Source organism: Phycodurus eques, chromosome 16 (assembly GCF_024500275.1).
Source record: "Phycodurus eques isolate BA_2022a chromosome 16, UOR_Pequ_1.1, whole genome shotgun sequence".
In the NCBI taxonomy this organism is placed as follows: Eukaryota; Metazoa; Chordata; class Actinopteri; order Syngnathiformes; family Syngnathidae; genus Phycodurus; species Phycodurus eques.
Window position 1 is genome coordinate 22,763,426 of NC_084540.1, and position 16,871 is coordinate 22,780,296.

A 16,871-nucleotide genomic window follows, 5' to 3' on the forward strand; every position below is an offset into this window, starting at 1 on the left:
GCTGAATAGTCAAAAGACTTCCATACTTGCAGCGTTGGCTCAGTTTCCTCTCAGTGACGCCGGGACGTCCAGGGTGGAGTCTGCCTTTTGCCCCAAATCAGCCGGGAGAAGATCCAGCTCCCCCGGCACCCTAAACACCATAAGCGAATATGGAAAAGGATGGAAACGGGCTACGTAACTATAAAATCTTACGTACACTGCATAGTTTTAATAGTGAGTTTCAGCTCCTCACACAAACCGGCGGATGGAACAATTGTCTAGTAAAGAAAGCTGTTGACGGAAATTCAACATCTAAAAATGGCTTAAATCAGTCTCGATATGTTGTACACTGGCTTCGAACAGCGAGGAGACAATCATCTCAAGAAGTTAAAGAATAATACATTGAGGGAAAAAACGAGTACATTCAAGACTCTTGATGATGAAAGAACGCCCTTCGCTGCTTTAATGTTGCAGAATAAACCCCCCAAAAATCCTATTATTCCAAATATTCTTCGAGCTATGGAGTGTATTTAGCTGTTTTGGATTGCTATAGGCCGCCCGGGGTAACGTTTCAGTTGTGCTATTAGGCCATTTTGACCTCCTTCGCTTGCCGTTCGCTGTGTTGACTACTTTAATGACTGTGTGAAAAATGGGACGTTGCAGTGCCGTCGCGAACGGACCGCTCCACTTTGAACCGCTTGCGAAGTTTTGTTCGAAGGCTCCATGGCGCGCTGGCTCAAGCTAAGCGCAGCCGCGCTTCTGGCTTTGGCATTTTCGACACTGTGCGACTTTCGCCACTCGCTCATTCTCAACAGCAGACTCGCTGGAAACGGCGGGCCGCCGAAGCCGAAGCTCGGGCGCACGCTCCGTCACAGACTCGAGCCAGCGGACAACGACGCGGAGGCCCGACCGCCGCGCTGCGTCATGCCGCCGGAGAGACGCTTCGACTGTGGCCGGGACCGAGCGCTCGGTCGGCGGGAGTGTGAGCGGAGGGCTTGCTGTTACGCTCCCCTCGACGACTCCTCAGCGGCTCCGTGGTGCTTCTACCCTCACCCGTACCCCGGCTACCAAATGGGCGTCCTGACGCCCACCCTGCGCGGTCGGGAGGCCGCCTTGACCCGCGCCTCCGCCTCCTACCTGCCGCGAGATGTCGCCGTTCTGCACCTGGAAGAAACTCGGCAGTCGGCGGGCTGCTTGCGCCTCACAGTGACAAACTACTCCGCGACTTGAGTCGTCACATTTCAACCCAATGTGCACTCGCGTCGTCATATTTCGACCCAACGTGTACTTTCTTTCCAGTTGAAGGATCCGTGGTCCGAGCGCTATGAAGTCGAGCTCCCTGGTGGAGTTCCTCAGGGCAAAAGCGGCAGCCAAGATGCCCTCTATACCGTTGCGTACAAGTCCAAGCCGTTTGGATTCATCGTGAGGCGCGCATCCAATGGAAGGGTCATGTGAGTATGTGAAGCACCACACCGCTGTTTTGGTGAGCAACTGGGCGCAACTTCGTATACCAAAGAGTCTACGGACCGAAAGAGAGAAAAGTTCAATTCTACACAGCCCTTTTTGCGATGGAAAGAAAATGAGACAGAGACAAATCATTTCCGATTGTTTTCCAACATTAATGCCAACTATAAACTGTACAACTCAATTGGTGTTTTTGACCACAATAGAGGCCGTCGGGTTGCAAAAGTATGCACACCCTCTTGAAACCGGGATGCGGTTCTTCTCTGAATCAACCGATCACGTTTGAACTCACCTGCCGCCGTTTAAAGAGCCTCTGACAAACACCTCATATAGTTCAGATGTGCTAGCAGGCTTTTCCTGACATTTTTTCTTTCTTTCTTTCTTTCTTTCGAGTAGAAGCCTGAAGGTTTTGTGCTGACGCTTGACTAGTATTTGGAACTGTTCGTAATTCCCTCCGCCTCATCCGAGCCCCCGGCAGTCGCGGCTTCTTTATTGGTTTCTCCACAACCGATCATCCATCACGATTTCAATGCAACGCATTTTCCCCGTTTAGCATGAACAGCACAGTGGCTCCTCTCTTGTTTGCTGAGCAGTATCTGCAGCTGTCCACCACTCTGGCATCCTCGCTGGTGTCCGGCCTGGGGGAGCATTACACGTCCCTCCTCTTGGACCTCAACTGGACCTCCTTGACCCTCTGGAACAGGGACATGGCTCCTCATGTGAGTATGTTGGGCTCAGTCAATATCAACATTGTATGCTGGCGTACCGGTATCTGTATGTAGTGAAACCTCGTTTATCGTGGAGGATCCGTTCCGGGCAAAATCGCGATAAGTGAAAATCGGCAATACAGAGACGCGATACAACCATGCAAAGCGGTGGTCCCCGACCACATTTGGTAGCGGGCTGCGCGGTCCCGTTGACGAATATAAACGTCCATGGCGGTGAATGAGTCATACATCTGTGCTGTGGTGGGACTTTACTGTACTTTTTGTTTCTCCAGGCCGGTGCAAATCTCTACGGCTCGCACCCGTTCTATGTGGTACAGGAGGAGGACGGACTCGCACACGGAGTGTTCCTTCTCAACAGCAATGCCATTGGTGCTGACTTTGTTCAGCAGGACACGACGACAGCCACTTATTGCTGTTTTCTCCTAATATTGCACGTGTGTGTGTGTGTGTGTGTGTGTAGAGGTGGTCTTGCAGCCTCTGCCAGCTCTCACGTGGGTGTCCACCGGCGGAGTCCTCGACCTGTACGTCTTCATGGGTCCCGACGCTCAGACCGTTATTCGGCAGTACCTGCGAGTTATCGGTACGGCACGGCAAGTCGGAAACAAATCACCGTGCGAATGCAATTAACGGCGTTCAAAGAAACACGCGTTGATGTTTTCTTCCGTAGGATTTCCCATGATGCCTCCCTATTGGTCACTGGGCTTCCACCTGTGTCGCTGGGGCTACAAAAGCACGAATGCAACGCGGCAGGTGGCTCAGCGGATGCACGATGCCAACTTCCCCATGGTGCGTTCGTGGCACGCGACCCTGAAGTAGACGTCGAGCTACGTCGTGATCAACGCGCACGCCCGGTTTGGTCTGCGTGTGTGCTTATTTTGCACACGTTTTGTAACCTGTACAAAATTACAAGTTCATAATTAAAGAACAAATTATACAATATAATAAAATTATATATTGTACAATGCATTATTAAATGAATGATGACTAGTAATCAATGAATCGCAATATATTTATTGTATTGTATTTTGATATTTCAAAATATATTTAAAAAAAAAAAAAACATTTCAATATTTGTTTATTTCTTTGGAGAGTGACAGTACGTAGTATTGTCCTATATAGATCAAAAGTATTGATCATGAAATTAAGAAAACAATGGTGCACGATCGTCCAATGTTGTCATCGGGTTCGAGATTTGTATCGATTTATTTTTTAGGATGTGCAGTGGAACGACCTGGACTACGCGAGCCAAGGCAGAGTCTTCACCGAGGACCCGTTGCGATTCGGGGACCTGAAGGAGATGGTGGACGAATTCCACCAAAGAGGCATCAAGTACGTCCTCATCCTGGTGGGTGGCGTTCTTCTCCCCACTAGGTGGCGAGAAGACACTTCTTCAAACGTGTGTGTGTGTCGCGGCCCACTTTAGGACCCTGGGATCAGCGCTACGAGTCCTCCCGGAACTTACCAACCCTTCGACGATGGACTCAAACGAGACGTGTTCATCAAAAACGCCACGGGTCACCTCCTCTTGGGCAAGGTCGGACTCGGGCTTGAGTCTTTAATGTCGCGTATGTGTGTTGAGTTGTACAATAAGCGCATCCCTTGTGTGTGTGTGTGTCCAGGTTTGGCCCGGTTTTACGGCCTTCCCTGACTTCACCAACCCAGAGACCAGACAGTGGTGGCAAGACTGTATTGTGGATTTTTATTCGGAAGTGCCTTTGGATGGATTGTGGATTGTAAGAATACCGGGATGTTCGATGTCACTTTTTTCCCAGACCAGTATTCGCTCTTGAGTACTCACTCAAAAAAAACAACAACCCATGAAGCCGTTGTATGAGTAACGCGGTCCAACTCCACGCAGGACATGAACGAACCGACCAGTTTCGTGTCGGGCTCAACGGAGGGTTGCCCCGACACCGAGCTGGAGAACCCGCCGTACACACCCAGTAAGTCGGCATCACCGCTCCCCTTACACGCTCATTTCCTGCCTTACGAAGAAGTACTTGGTATGGATATAGTGGCTACAGATCAGGACCAAAACTGTCTATGAAGGATGTGATTTATCCATTTCAAGGTGTGTTTGTTCAAGTCGCGTATGGTCAATATTTGTGCGTGCGGTCCAAACAGGGGTGCTCGGCGGCCGCTTGAGCTCGTGGACTCTTTGTATGTCGGCTCGGCAGAAGCGCTCCGCTCACTACGACCTGCACAACGTGTACGGACTCACTCAAGCGTTCGCCACTCACAGGTTGGTTCCAATAGTTGACGGTAGTCACGAGCTCGACCACGTCGCCGTTCGCACTATCGCGTTTCGGGGGATTTTTGCAGTGTACGCTGGATCGCTGCTTTTTCACGGAGGATATCGGCAAATAATTGACACTCGTAATAATTGCCATTGAAAAATGTGTCGCTATTATTTTGTTTTTTTCCCAAATGTTATTTTCCCCGAAATAAATGTGAATAAACGGGATCGGGGGAAAAAGACCACTAAAAAGCAGGGGTTTCTGTAAAGAGTGGGGGATGGGTTCCCGCCCCCTCCAAACTCCGAGAACAGATGAATCCACAATTTACGCGGGGGTCCATCGCATACGATTGTCATGTTATCGTGTCATTCGCAGTGCGCTTGTGAAAGCGCGAGGGAAGAGGCCGTTTGTCCTGTCGCGCTCGTCCTTCCCGAGCATCGGACGCTTTTCCGGAGTGTGGACCGGAGATGTTCGGAGCGACTGGGAACAACTTGCCTACTCCATCCCTTGTGAGTACGTGTGTGCGCGTACGGTGGGTGTGTGTGTGTGTGTGTGTACGTTTGCTGACATGCTTGAGGGCAAGTGATTTTCCAAAGTGGGTCACAAGCAGGTAGTAAAAAAAAAAAAAAAAAAAAAAGTGTATAGCATAATAATTCAGACCGTGAGAATTGCTGTTGGTCTACAGCGTGCAAGTCCTAAAAAGAAGACAAACTATTGATGTTGAACTTTCCTAAAAAGAAGAGATGTCTAGGGGGGTGTAAGAAATGGAAAATATATATTTTTAAAATACAAACAAGGAAAAGTTTCATTTCATTTTGGAGGGAATAAAATGTACATTATACACAAGAAATTATGGTGATAGCCTGTTTTTGAATGAAGGCATGAAAATATTTGTTTCCAATACATTGATTAATTGAAAAAATAATCAACGGCATAATCGATTATTCAAATAATGATTAGTTGCAGCCTTAATGTTTGTTTTGAGAGTAACCTTTAACCGGGAGTGGAAATAAACGGGTTGAAGCCTCTTTTTCCCAAAAATAAAAAATTCACTCTCCGCCAAACTTGTCAAGTGAATCGAGTTGAGGACGGCGGCGCGGCCATCGAGCACTCGCATCAATCGCAGCGAAACAATTGTCGGGCCGACGGGGAAGGAAAAAAAAACCCCCCTGCATTTTGTTAGAACTTCAGATCGTTGCACTTTTGCGGCCTGCCACTGTGTGAAAGTTGTGCCCGTTTTCCCGCACAGCGGTGCTGCGGTTCGGCCTCTTCGGGGTCCCCCTGGCGGGGGCGGACGTCTGCGGCTTCGGAGGCGACGCCAGCGAGGAGCTGTGCGTGCGCTGGATGCAACTCGGGGCCTTCTACCCGTTCATGAGGAACCACAACGACCGGCCGAACGCCGTAAGACGCGCACGCTCGGGTGACACGTTCTCCTGCGTCATCGCGCGTCTTCACCGTTGCCCTCCGCAGCCTCAGGAGCCTTACGTCTTCGGGCAGAAGGCCCAGGCGGCCATGCGGGACGCGCTGAGGCTTCGTTACTCCCTGCTCCCGTTTCTCTACACGCTCTTCCATCACGCGCACGCCTCCGGAGACACGGTGGCCAGGCCGCTCTTCATGGAGTACGTCGTGCGCCCTGGCGCTTCTTTCTCTTCACTCGGACGAGATTCCCAGCATTTACGTGATCAGAAGTGCTTTGTGGCATTAATTAGCAGGGAATGGCTTCACGAGCTCATGCACTCGCTGCCAGCCCTTTTACAGCATTTTCACTCACCTTCCGAGGCCCACGGAATATTGCGTGTTTGAAATGAACTTTTCTCCGAATGAAAAGCCCAATGCGCAAAACCTTGCCCAGCTGTGCTCCTTTTTGCACTTGTCGTTTACCATCTCAGGTTTCCCGCCGACCCTCGCTGTCGGGTCATAGACAGGCAGTTCCTCTGGGGGAGTTCTGTCCTCGTCAGTCCGGTTTTGGAGGCGGGCGCGGCGGAGGTGTCCGCTTACCTGCCGCCCGGCACTTGGTACAGCCTGCGCAGTGTGAGCCGCGCGACTTCGATTCATCGATTTATGGGCTCGCGTCGACCAAAACGATCGATCCGTTGCTCTTCGTCAGGGTCGGCCGACGTACAGCGAAGGCGAGGACGTGCTTCTGTCGGCCCCTCTGGACACCGTCAACATCCACGTGAGGGAGGGACACGTTATCCCCCGGCAGGTTGGTGCGGCACTGTCACGACCCATCGACATTGTGTCAAGGTAGTACTACACTGCAGAAAGGGATTGCCCTTAAAAGGTACTATTGGGCTTGAGGTAGATACAGATAGTATCTCGGGGCATCTTAATTACTGAAATGTGCGCGGGGACTGAGCCTCGCCACAAATAGTGAAAATCCGCAAGCCATTGAGGCGTCCTAAAACTCTTTAGAATGGCCAAGATGCTGGCTAAACACTCCTTTTCTGGAAATAAAGCCCTGTAATTGCTCAGCACCAAGATGCCACAAAACAGCAAATAGCTATTTTTTTTTTTTTTTATAAAAGCAAATAATCGGTTCCCCGACAAGATATCCGCGGATATTTGAATTTGCTGAATTGTGACTTTGTGGTCGGGGGGGTCCAATGGGTGCCACAGTCTCATTACAAGCGTGGCGACTGTTAGATGGACAACCAACCAATATTTCAGGAAAAACAATATGTACATTTATTTTGCAATCGAATGACTATTTTGTTTGTGTCACCAACGCACCGTCTGCCGCTGGGGGTGGGGCACTGCCCCTGATGCAATAATTCCACTGCGACCGAAGAAACGACGACTCCAGACTTTGACAAGGAAAGCAGATCAAATTCAATCGAATTGAAGATGAGGAGTTGAAATGTGGAGCGATTCCGTGCCTGCGTGACGCAGCAGATCAAATTCAATCGAATTGAAGATGAGGAGTTGAAATGTGGAGCGATTCCGTGCCTGCGTGACGCAGCAGGTGCAATCTGTTTTCAAGCCTGCAAAATTGTTGCGCTTGTGGCGTGACTTCAAAACCGGTTCATCCGGTCGACATCCTCATTAAAACGTTCGTTTCCTCATTTCTTCAAGACGCAGTACAAACGGATTTGTTTTCGCTCTCGGGCTCAACCCTTCAAGTATACTTTGAAGATATGTCTATTTATTCAGCTAGTACTGTACCCTAGTTGGAAGCCATTGTGCAATCAAAATCATTCATATTACAATAATGATGATAATGTTAATAGCTAATGAATGGATGGCAGGATGTACCTTTTTAAAGTCAAATGAGTACAGAATCGCTAATTCTATGCGCCCTCTCTCTTAAAGGAGCCCGCTTTAACGAGCGCGGTGTCGCGCAGAAACGCCTTCTTCCTGACGGTGGCGCTCTCAGCGGACGGCACGGCCCGGGGCGACTTGTTCTGGGACGACGGCGACAGCGTCGACACTTTCCAATCGGGAAATTACTCTTACGTCCTCTTCGCTGCTGGACAGGTAGACAAAAGTCAATAAGCTTGAAAACGTTCATCATCAGCGTTCATTTTTTTTTTTTTTTTTTTTTCCGACTTTTGTCTGGACAAAATCTGGAAATCCAAGGCAAAGTCAACGATTGTACTGGTGAATTGTATTGCAGGCTATGAACCTTTTTTATAATGTTTGTAAACGAGACACCAGGGGGGCAGAAAAGCGACCAGACGGCCACGAAGAAAGCTCAAATCCGCGTTCGAGCCGTCTCCCGCATCGCTCGAGTGACGTGGAAGCGTTTGTTTCCCAGCGGTGCCGTCAGAGGAACTTCTGCGTCTCGCCACCCAGAAGTACGAGCTATGTTTTTCTTTGGAGCTTTTAATACCTCGCCGCTTCAGTCGCAGGTGGCGAGTGAGCCCATCCGGCTGAACGGAGCCCTGGACGGTCTCGTGCTGGGGGGAACGCGGGTGTTCGGCGTGCCCTCGCCGCCCCGATACGTGGCAGCCAACGGGGAGGAAGTGAAGGATTTCACGTATAACGCTGACACGAAGGTTAGCGAGCGAACACCAAAAGATAGTGAGACCACTTTCCCGGAATCCAACACTTTTTTTTTGTTCGTTCCCGCAGGTTTTAAAAGTGAGCGGTCTGGCCTTGCCCATGTCCAAGATGTTTACAGTCCAGTGGGCACTGACATGCGCCGCTCCCCGTTACCCATGATGCCGCTTTTTTGTATATACAGGTATAGTCACAGCAGCTTGGATGTGAACGTCTCATTTCTTTGTCACCGCTCGACTGGATCTTACGTTTTGCCCACGTTATGTCAATTATGTGCATAGTTAAAAGATAAATATACACTGTAGTATTTCTTAGATAAGGATTTGCTTTCATTCTCTCGTCGGTCACTTTATTTTTAAGATTTTGAGTCACGTCATTATTTGAACAAAGAGTATTGCGTTGCATTTTAGAATATACTGTTGAAAAAGTAGGAAGTAGGACATGAGGTGCTACATCAGTATAAATTAAAACACAAAACATATCCCCCAAAAAACATCGCATTTATTTGATCATCATAAGATGCACATTTTGGGATTGCAAATGCAAACATTCAATTTAGAAAGTCAACAGTTTAAAAGCAGAAATAATATAAAGACTCTCAATGAAAACTCTTGCCAGGAATCTTAACACCAACTACTATATTATTATGATGTTGAACAGTTAAAGTTTGGAATTGGTTAAGGTTTACAAAGGTTTTTTTTTTTTTTCCCCCCAACAGGAAGCATTTATTTTCCCATCTGTATTTATTCTAATAATTCAGTGGAAATTGAGTCAGGAAAAACTTTTAAAATACATTTTCTTTCATCCAAAGCTTGTCTCCAATCAAAAATAAAGCAAATTTCAAAAGGAAAAGAACAAAACTTGTTGTTGTTTTTAACGATGAATTATTTTATAAATGTACCTTTTTATTGTATGAGGTGAATTTAAATAATAGAGTTTGAAGCTCGTTACGCAGGGCATACACTCCAAAAAAAAAATGATCAGCGATCCTTCCGGCACGCAGAAACGGCGTCGGAACTCGAAATGTCGTCGGCGTCCTGCGCTTCCCACAAGACGCCTTCGAGCGCTACCAAAGACGACGACGACAGCCGATGTTAGTGTTTGCGTCAACAAATGATACACACGTATTGAACTTTTGTCTGAAGACACCAACATTTGAGCAAGTTCGGTTTCAAACCGTCGCATCGCCAATCGCTCGTTATCGCGGCAGGAAGTCCACTCGGCTGTTTTGGGGGTTTGCTCGCGTACAGTCGGGACGTCGGCGCGATTCTCATCTTTTGGGCCACAATAGATTGGAGACACGATGCAGTTTCACCGGAGGGTATTTCCATCCGAATCAGGCGAGCGGCGGACGATTCACAACAGTTTGCGGCGCCCACAAACTACCGATGGTGGTCGCAAATCCTTTGCGGTCAATTCCCGCCACGGGGGGCTTCGAGGCAAAACGGGCGCCATAAAAAAGTAGCCCGTCAAAGTGTATTGATTGAAACGCTCACAATTTAAGACGCGCTTCTCCTTTGGTCGCCTTTACCGCAAAATTGTCAAACTGGGCCAGCTCGAAGGAGCGCGTCCCGATGGCGGCCCAGCCGTTCCCGGGCGTCAGCGCCACGGCGTTCTTCCACAAAACAAAACCGTTCAGCCTTCCCGACGCCAACGTGCCCCGTACGCTGAGCGAGAGCGTGTGCCAGTCGCCCGCCCGCGTGCCAGACGGCCCTTCGGCCAGAATCGTCAGACCGGCCAGGTCGTCGGTAACTTTGTACGTTCCGTCGGCAAAGATCCAGAAAAAGACGCCCTTGGCGCCGCGGACGGCCTCGCCGCCTTTGTCGACCCTGGCCGCGATGAAGACGCCGCCCGTCCGGGCGCGCTCCATGAAGACGTCGCATTCGACAGTGAGATCGCGCCACGCGTAGTCACCGATGACGCTCAGGGTCTGGTCGGCGTCCGCCGCCCAAGAGACGGGCGGTCGGGTCACGACCTGGCGTAACGTCCGGGCGTGAGGCCCGGGATCGGTCAGGTTGGCGTAATATTCAAAGACCCCGGTCTGGTCGGCGAAGTTGGGAGCTTCCGAGAAAGGAGCTTCCCGGACGTTAAAGTCGTCCTCGTACTCGTCGGGGAAGGGAGCGGGGGCGGGCGGATCCGGGTGTTTGCCTTTGTGCCCCCCCGTGATCGTGCTGACGGTGTAAACTTCATCTTCGGCGAGACTGAGGGTGAATTTGCCATCGGTGAGCGTCAACGGTCTCAGCCGCTCCATAAAAGCGGGCGCTTTCGTCGTCTGGAAGTTGAAGCGGGACCGCCATATTTGCAGCCGCCGGATGGAGGAAAAGGACCCTAGCAGCCGGAAGGTGGCGTTTTGCGGGCTCACCGAGTACGGCGGCAGCGGCGGCCTTATGCATAAGGAATGGTCGTGGCTCATGGTCTCGATGACGAGCGTCAGATTGGCTTCGCCGTCCGTCAAGGCCACGTAGCTTCCGCCTTTGGCCAAATGCCCGACCGTCTTCAGGTAGGTCCAGCCCGGCCGGCTGAACTGCGTGGTGTGAGCCGTCATCCAGACGGGAGACTCCACGGCGTAGTAGCCGCTCCAGGGCTGGGCCGCGGTCATCAGGCCGTCTCTGGCGAAGGGCAGCGCCTCGTAGTAGCTGGCGACCAGATTCCAGGAAACGGTGGCGCTCATCAATCCGTTGACGTAGTTCTGGTTGACGAGGCGCGCCCAGCAGCCTCCGCCGACCTCGTCGTTGAACGTGCTGTAGTCCTCCGAAGCCCACAGCCTCTTCCCGGTCTTCAGGGCCGTCGCCGCGGCGGCGGTGCCGGGGTAGTGGGCGCCGATCACGTCCACGGCTCGGCCGAGCTCCGGGTCCAGCAGGACGGCCCGGGAGATGGGCTCCCACAGGTTGTCGCTGGCGATGATCCCGACGCGCTCCAGGCCGCTTTTGTCCAAGGTGGCGCGCAGCAGCTTGATGTAGGCGCCGTCGAAGGGGCGTTCGTTCCAAATCCCCACGTAATCGATGTCGAGCTGGTGGAAGCGCTTGGCGCCCACGATCCAGCTGACGACGTAAGCCGCGGTGACGTCAGGGAAGTCGTAGGGCCACTTCTTACCTCGGCCGACCCAGCCGGGGAAGGCCCACGGCAAAGCGACGAGCGTCACGTTCGGATTCCTCCTCTTGGCCTCTTTCATGAGCCACCATTCGTAACCCCGGAAGTAGTTCTCGTCGTCTTCAGCGTGCATGTGCGACGGCTCCGTCCCGTCGGTAGTTTGCGCGTCGCCTCCGATTTCCACCTTCAGCATGTGCAACGAGGCGCCGAAGTTGGGCTTGAAAAGATAGTCGAGGACGTGGCTTCGGTAGGGCTCCGCGTAATTGACCAGGAGACGCGTCGTCGCCCCTCCGCCGCTCAAGCCTCCGATGCCGTCAAAAACTCGTCCCAAGCCCTCGGCGTCGTTCAGCACGTAGGTTTGGGAAACGCAGGAAACCACCAACAAACTCCAAAAGTTTCCAAGGAAAACAAGGCTTCTGGACGCCATGGCGGCCGCGCTCACCTTTGGACCGAGGGTCATGTCGTCACTTCCGGGGTCGCGATCAAAGTCGAGCGAAATGTCAAGTGGAGGAAGTGACGACATGTGCCTTTCGACTTAAAACAACAGCGGCGTTCCTATCCGCCCTTCGACTCCGTCACGCAACGAGGGTTTACTTTGAAATATTTTTCCGGAAGTGGAATATTTGCCGGCAGCGAACGTTGGAGTGACACCAAAGCGGCGGTGAGAAACGTGTGGGTGACGTCACAGTCAGACGGGACACAACACTCGGAGCCCGTCGACGGCGCCGGTCGTCGTTCCCGGAGACCGAGAGAGGCTGTCGTGGACGCCCGCCGTGGGCTGTGGACTCCCGCGGTGGAACCCAAGGTGAGGCCAGGCCGCTTCTTGGCCGTCGGACACGGTCGGGTGCGTGCCGACCGCGCTCGCTAATTACGCGTCGTCGTCGTCCAAGAAGAAGAAGACGAACTTGAAAGTTAACCTGCGTGAAGCGTCACGTGAGGCCTTTGCAACCCCGAAGGTGCGATGCGGCGCGAGGTATGCGGGCCCGTCTGCGCTGGCGCTGAGCACATCAAGTGCTCCAACTGAGTCCTCGTTGACATTTTAGATGCGACGATTGACTGACGCACAGAACAACAACAAGAACCTCATTAGCGACACTGAAAGTGTACAAAAGGGAAACGTCTGGACGATTTGGACCAATATTTCCGACGAGTGTCTCGGGGCCGCCGACCGGCAGCAGGGTGTACGGGGGGTTCCCGACAGCGACGCGGACTGCGCCCCTCCTCGCAAGTCAAACAAATGCCGGCATTAACTATTCACCGGTTTGTGCTTTTTCTTCGCTGGCGCCTTCGTTGACACTGAGGCAAAACTCGCTTTCATCTGAAAAAGGTCGGTGGAACATCTTTTCAAATCAATAGAACACTTGATTTGGCTCCATTGATCGTTTGAAAAGTGCGATTGGTCACGTGCCGATCAAACCGTGAACCTCCGCTGCATTGAACTTCTCCAACTGGACAACATTCAAAATCAGAAGTCTACTTGCTTTGACAATGACAAATGGAAACGAGATTGTCGGCAAGTTTGGCTGCAAGAAAATCGGTAACGATTTCAACTCAGACCTCTGGAACCTCAGCCTTGTTGTCTTGTTTGGGGGAAAAGGAAATAAATAAATAAAAGAGTAGTACAATGGGAAAAATTAACACCTTTGACATCCATGAGTTAACTTGTCAGATATTTTCCACAATCAATGGAATACTCGTTTTGACTTTGAAAAAAAAATGCACTTTTTAGAAAGAAAAAAAAAAAAAATCTTATGTTGCCAAACCAAATTCCCACGCAAATGGTAATGCGCCAGACGCACAAAAGCGAGGGTGCGAAAAGCCGGATTTGTCCACAGACAGAGCAGCAACACATATAGACGGATACTCACACACATTCACACATTCATTATCCTCTGCAAAATAAAGTGACTGTTACTGCAGCCTACTGGCAGGAAAGTTGCGGTTTGATTTCGTCAAAAAGGCCTCAAAACGAACGGGACAACAACAATCCCTGCAAGTAAAATGGTTAATATTTCAGACTGTTGCTTCGGAGAGAAAAAAAAAAGTTTAGTTTGGCGCTATGCCAGTTTCACTCTAAAGAGGTGGAAACAGACAAAATAGGGCGATCACTCCAAATGAATTTTGTTTGCCAGGGCACTTCCCTTCTACAGCCCGGCATCAGGAAGTAGCCTGCCCGCTCAGATGCACCGCGTGAGCGAGGCGGAAGAAGCGGAGAAAATTTTTTGGACGAGGCGAGTACGTGTCGGCGAGTTCGGCCGACGGCGCGGCGCAAACAGACGTGCGAAAAGTCACGAGAAAGCACGTCGAGCTCGAAGTGACGGAAAGCACTTGTTTGCTTGCGGCGTCACTCGAGCGTGACGAGTAATAATACGAATCGCTTCATTTGTATGGCGGCTTTAAAACATGTTCACAAAGTGCTTGGACAGACCGAATAAAAGTGGAGAGAGTCAACTTTTTTCCACACGTCAAGTGACATCTGCCGGTTGCCGACGTGCGCTCGGATTGTCGCGCGTTTGCTTTGTGCTACTAGTGCGTGTTGTTGACTAACGGTGGCGACAAGCAGCAGTTGCCGAGACACAAAATGAACACGTGGAAGGAGAAGCGTACAGCTGACGTTTCCTTGGCTTTCTCCCCCACGCAGGATGGGCCCGGCGTCCCGCTTTCTGAGGAGATGTCTCTGGGTCGGCTCCTGCGCCGCGCCTCCTCCAAGGCCTCCGACCTCTTGACCTTTAACCCCGGCGCGACGCTGCGCTCGGGCTCGGACGGCGAGATAGTTTACTCCAAAAACAACGTGTGCGTGCACCCCGCCGAGCCGCTGCCCGGCCTGGCGGAGCACCACCCGGGTGGGTTTGCGCCCGTCCGCTCGACTCGGCTCAGGGCTTCGCACTTCGAGTCGGTGAAGACGAGAGTGCGAAGTCAAAGTGGCCAAAGTTGATTCCGTTGGGGGAGCAAAAGGTTTTGGGGAACATGCACCACGAAAGTGAAGAGAATGAAGCCCAAGTCGCGGGTCGCCACCTCCTTGTGTAGAGGTGCAACAGTAATTTGATTAATCGATTATCAAATTATCCGACACCTATTTTGATCATTGTGTCGCGACATCGTTCAAGTTGAAATTGTGCAAATGCTCAGAATTTCAGCCAATATGCTCCGATTTCTGTCATCCTTCATGACAGCAAAGTACAGCGGTTTGACCCCGGAATTAGTTTTCCATTATTCTTTGATTCGGTTGTAATGGTTTTGAAGGGCAGCACTGTGTCCTAGCGGTTGGCACACCTGCCTCACAGTTCTGAGATTGGGGTTCAATGTCTTCCATGTGGAGTCTGCGAGTTCTCCCAGCGCGTTCAGCGGTTTTCTCTGCGACATCCCCAAAACGGGCACGTCGGCTTCACCGAAGACTCTTAAATTGTCCGTAGGTGTGAACGGCGGTTGGCGCTGAATTGCCGCCGCAGGCGTCCCGCAACCGACTGAGCTTCATCTGTACTCTTCCCTGTTGTGATTGTGCCACCGCATTAGCTTCTCCTGCCGCTGCCTCGGCTGCGCTCACTGTCGCCTGCCGCCCCCTGCAGGCTACCTGTGCGTGCACGTGGAGAAGGACGAGTGCCTGGGCACCACTCTCATTCTGACCTGGGTGCCCAACTCGCGCATCCAGAAGCGGGACGAAGAGGCCATGCGCTACATCACGCCCGAGAGCTCGCCCGTGCGACGGAACGCGCGCCGCGGAGGCCGGCGGTAGGCGGAGCTCTCGCTCTTGGCGGTCGTGAGACCAGCGCTACGACTAACCGTTCTTTTAATAATTATTTCAAACTGGCAGTACACTAAAGTGCACAAACAGGTTGCGGCATGAATATCCCTCGAGCTCGTAAAGTCATACATTATCATTTAAAAAAACACACACTAAATGTTCAGGTCCAATTGCTTTAAATAGGCCACGGACCAACACAAAAACATAAAAATGTATACTATACAATAGCCGCAAAAAATCGAATGTTCAGAAGTTAATGACATGATCTTTTCAAAATGACTTTAAATATTGTCACTTGTAAGTTTGTTTGGCCAGCAGAGCATAAATCGGATTTGCCTGCAATGCGGGCAGCCATTTTGTCTCCTCGGGGCGCCGCTGCGCATCGAAAGCGTCAAGACTCGCTTGCGCTTGGTTAATCGGGATCCGATACTTCACCAGCAGCGCTCACGTCGTCCAAATTCAGCATCTTGATTGGTTTAGAGATGCAAATCTGTGATGCGCGGGAGAGAAGCGTCTGGTTCCGAGGCCGCGCGCGACCCTTCGGGTGATTGATGAAATAATGGCGCCGCGCGACCCATCGAAAATGCCATTCGTTGCCGACGCTCTTAATTATTTGTTGTTGCGGCCCCACGTGAGAGACAAGAAATGAAATGGCACCCAGGGGAAGAAGTAAACCTTAGTTAGACGCTAGAAAAGCTTCAGGATGCAAATTTGGAAGGAAGTCATAAAAAGTGTCCAGGCAGCGTATGTTGCGTTTTTCCCTAAATGCCACCGGTGCCGTCTTAACGTCTCCCCTGCAGACGGCACTCGCGCCCCCCCGCCGCACAAGCGGAAGACGACGAGGACGAGGAGAGGAACGTCGCCCGCGGCTCCTCCGCCGACGAGGCCGAGGCCGAGGCCGACGAGGGCTCGTGCGAGCTGTCGGACGAAGTGAGCCGCGACAGCGCCACGGGCTCCGACTCGGACACCTTCTCCTCGCCCTTCTGCTTGTCGCCCGTCAGCGAGGCGCTCCGTGAGGGCGGCGGCTCCGTCTTCTTGGACAACGACTGCAGGTCAGTGGATTGAGATATCGTTGTCGTTGTCGTCCCGCAAATTAGGTTCTTCTTTTTCGTCGCCGTGGAGAACATTGACACACGAAGTATTAGCGATAGACTGATTATCGGCCGGGCACGTCATCGGGGCCGATCGTCGACATTTTAGCACAGGTCGGCGTCGGCCTTCATACGGCAGATACTTGGCCAGATTGAAACTGGCTCAAACTGGATTATTCGGGCCGGTTTTGGCAGTGAATGAGTTGAAGTTGCTTCGTGTAACTTCGACTGAAATCTTAATGTGAGATGCAAAAGCATAAGTTTTCCCCAAAAAGTAGCTCCAAAGCGCATCCTTTTTTCTCCATAACGAGAATGAAGTTGAGGATTCTTACAGGCTAATTCCGCCATCGTTCATGTTTCTTGCTTTCGGCCTGTAGACCGCCCCGTGAACCGCCGCATTATTGTTCTCGTTATTATCGAGAAGTGATATTCTTCCCTGATTTGCGTGGGAGCGAGCGCTGAACGCGTGCTGACCCTTTCTCCCGCTTACTCCGTTTTGTGTAGTCAGTGATGCATTTGTTTTGGGATGTTTTTATTG

General features: G+C 51.4%; 3 protein-coding genes across 15 annotated transcripts in view; 2 read left to right on the forward strand and 1 right to left on the reverse strand.

Moving 5' to 3' along the window:
- On the forward strand, nt 1-9,260 carry gaa (alpha glucosidase). Of its 12 annotated transcripts, XM_061701437.1 has the most exons (19): nt 12-1,185; nt 1,279-1,430; nt 1,997-2,162; nt 2,444-2,540; nt 2,632-2,751; nt 2,839-2,957; nt 3,385-3,516; nt 3,595-3,705; nt 3,791-3,904; nt 4,030-4,114; nt 4,296-4,413; nt 4,784-4,917; nt 5,658-5,809; nt 5,879-6,027; nt 6,298-6,439; nt 6,516-6,614; nt 7,721-7,885; nt 8,254-8,406; nt 8,483-9,260. In XM_061701437.1, the coding sequence occupies exons 1-19, from the start codon at nt 703-705 to the stop codon at nt 8,570-8,572; spliced, it is 2,781 nt and encodes a 926-aa protein (XP_061557421.1). In that variant the 5' UTR covers nt 12-702; the 3' UTR covers nt 8,573-9,260. The 12 variants fall into 12 exon arrangements, 11 of the variants coding, with proteins under 11 accessions (XP_061557424.1, XP_061557425.1, XP_061557418.1 ...); XM_061701436.1 differs by having other exon boundaries at nt 10-1,185; nt 2,444-2,751; nt 3,385-3,500; XM_061701435.1 differs by having other exon boundaries at nt 6,298-6,655.
- galcb (galactosylceramidase b) lies at nt 8,892-12,023 on the reverse strand. Its single transcript, XM_061701445.1, has one exon. The coding sequence runs from the start codon at nt 12,021-12,023 to the stop codon at nt 9,903-9,905; it is 2,121 nt and encodes a 706-aa protein (XP_061557429.1). The 3' UTR covers nt 8,892-9,902.
- The window catches only part of tbc1d16 (TBC1 domain family, member 16), a 25,117-nt gene continuing 20,148 nt past the window's right edge, over nt 11,903-16,871 (forward strand). The window contains exons 1-4 of one of the 2 annotated variants that reach the window (XM_061701443.1): nt 11,903-12,305; nt 14,142-14,343; nt 15,067-15,229; nt 16,043-16,294. In XM_061701443.1, the coding sequence (XP_061557427.1) occupies nt 14,172-14,343; nt 15,067-15,229; nt 16,043-16,294 (587 nt within the window). In that variant the 5' untranslated portion in view covers nt 11,903-12,305; nt 14,142-14,171. Of the gene's footprint in view, nt 12,306-12,331; nt 12,828-14,141; nt 14,344-15,066; nt 15,230-16,042; nt 16,295-16,871 lie in introns of those variants that run through there. The other variant, XM_061701444.1, reaches the window with a different exon arrangement.

Coding starts and splice junctions, on each gene's coding strand:
- gaa (XM_061701431.1), top strand. CDS start 703: ATGGCGCGCTGGCTCAAGCTAAGCGCAGCCGCGCTTCTGGCTTTGGCA. Junction 3,706..3,790: donor GTCACCTCCTCTTGGGCAAG/GTCGGACTCGGG, acceptor GTGTGTGTCCAG/GTTTGGCCCGGTTTTACGGC. Junction 6,656..7,720: donor CCCATCGACATTGTGTCAAG/GTAGTACTACAC, acceptor TCTCTCTTAAAG/GAGCCCGCTTTAACGAGCGC.
- galcb (XM_061701445.1), bottom strand. CDS start 12,023: ATGTCGTCACTTCCTCCACTTGACATTTCGCTCGACTTTGATCGCGAC.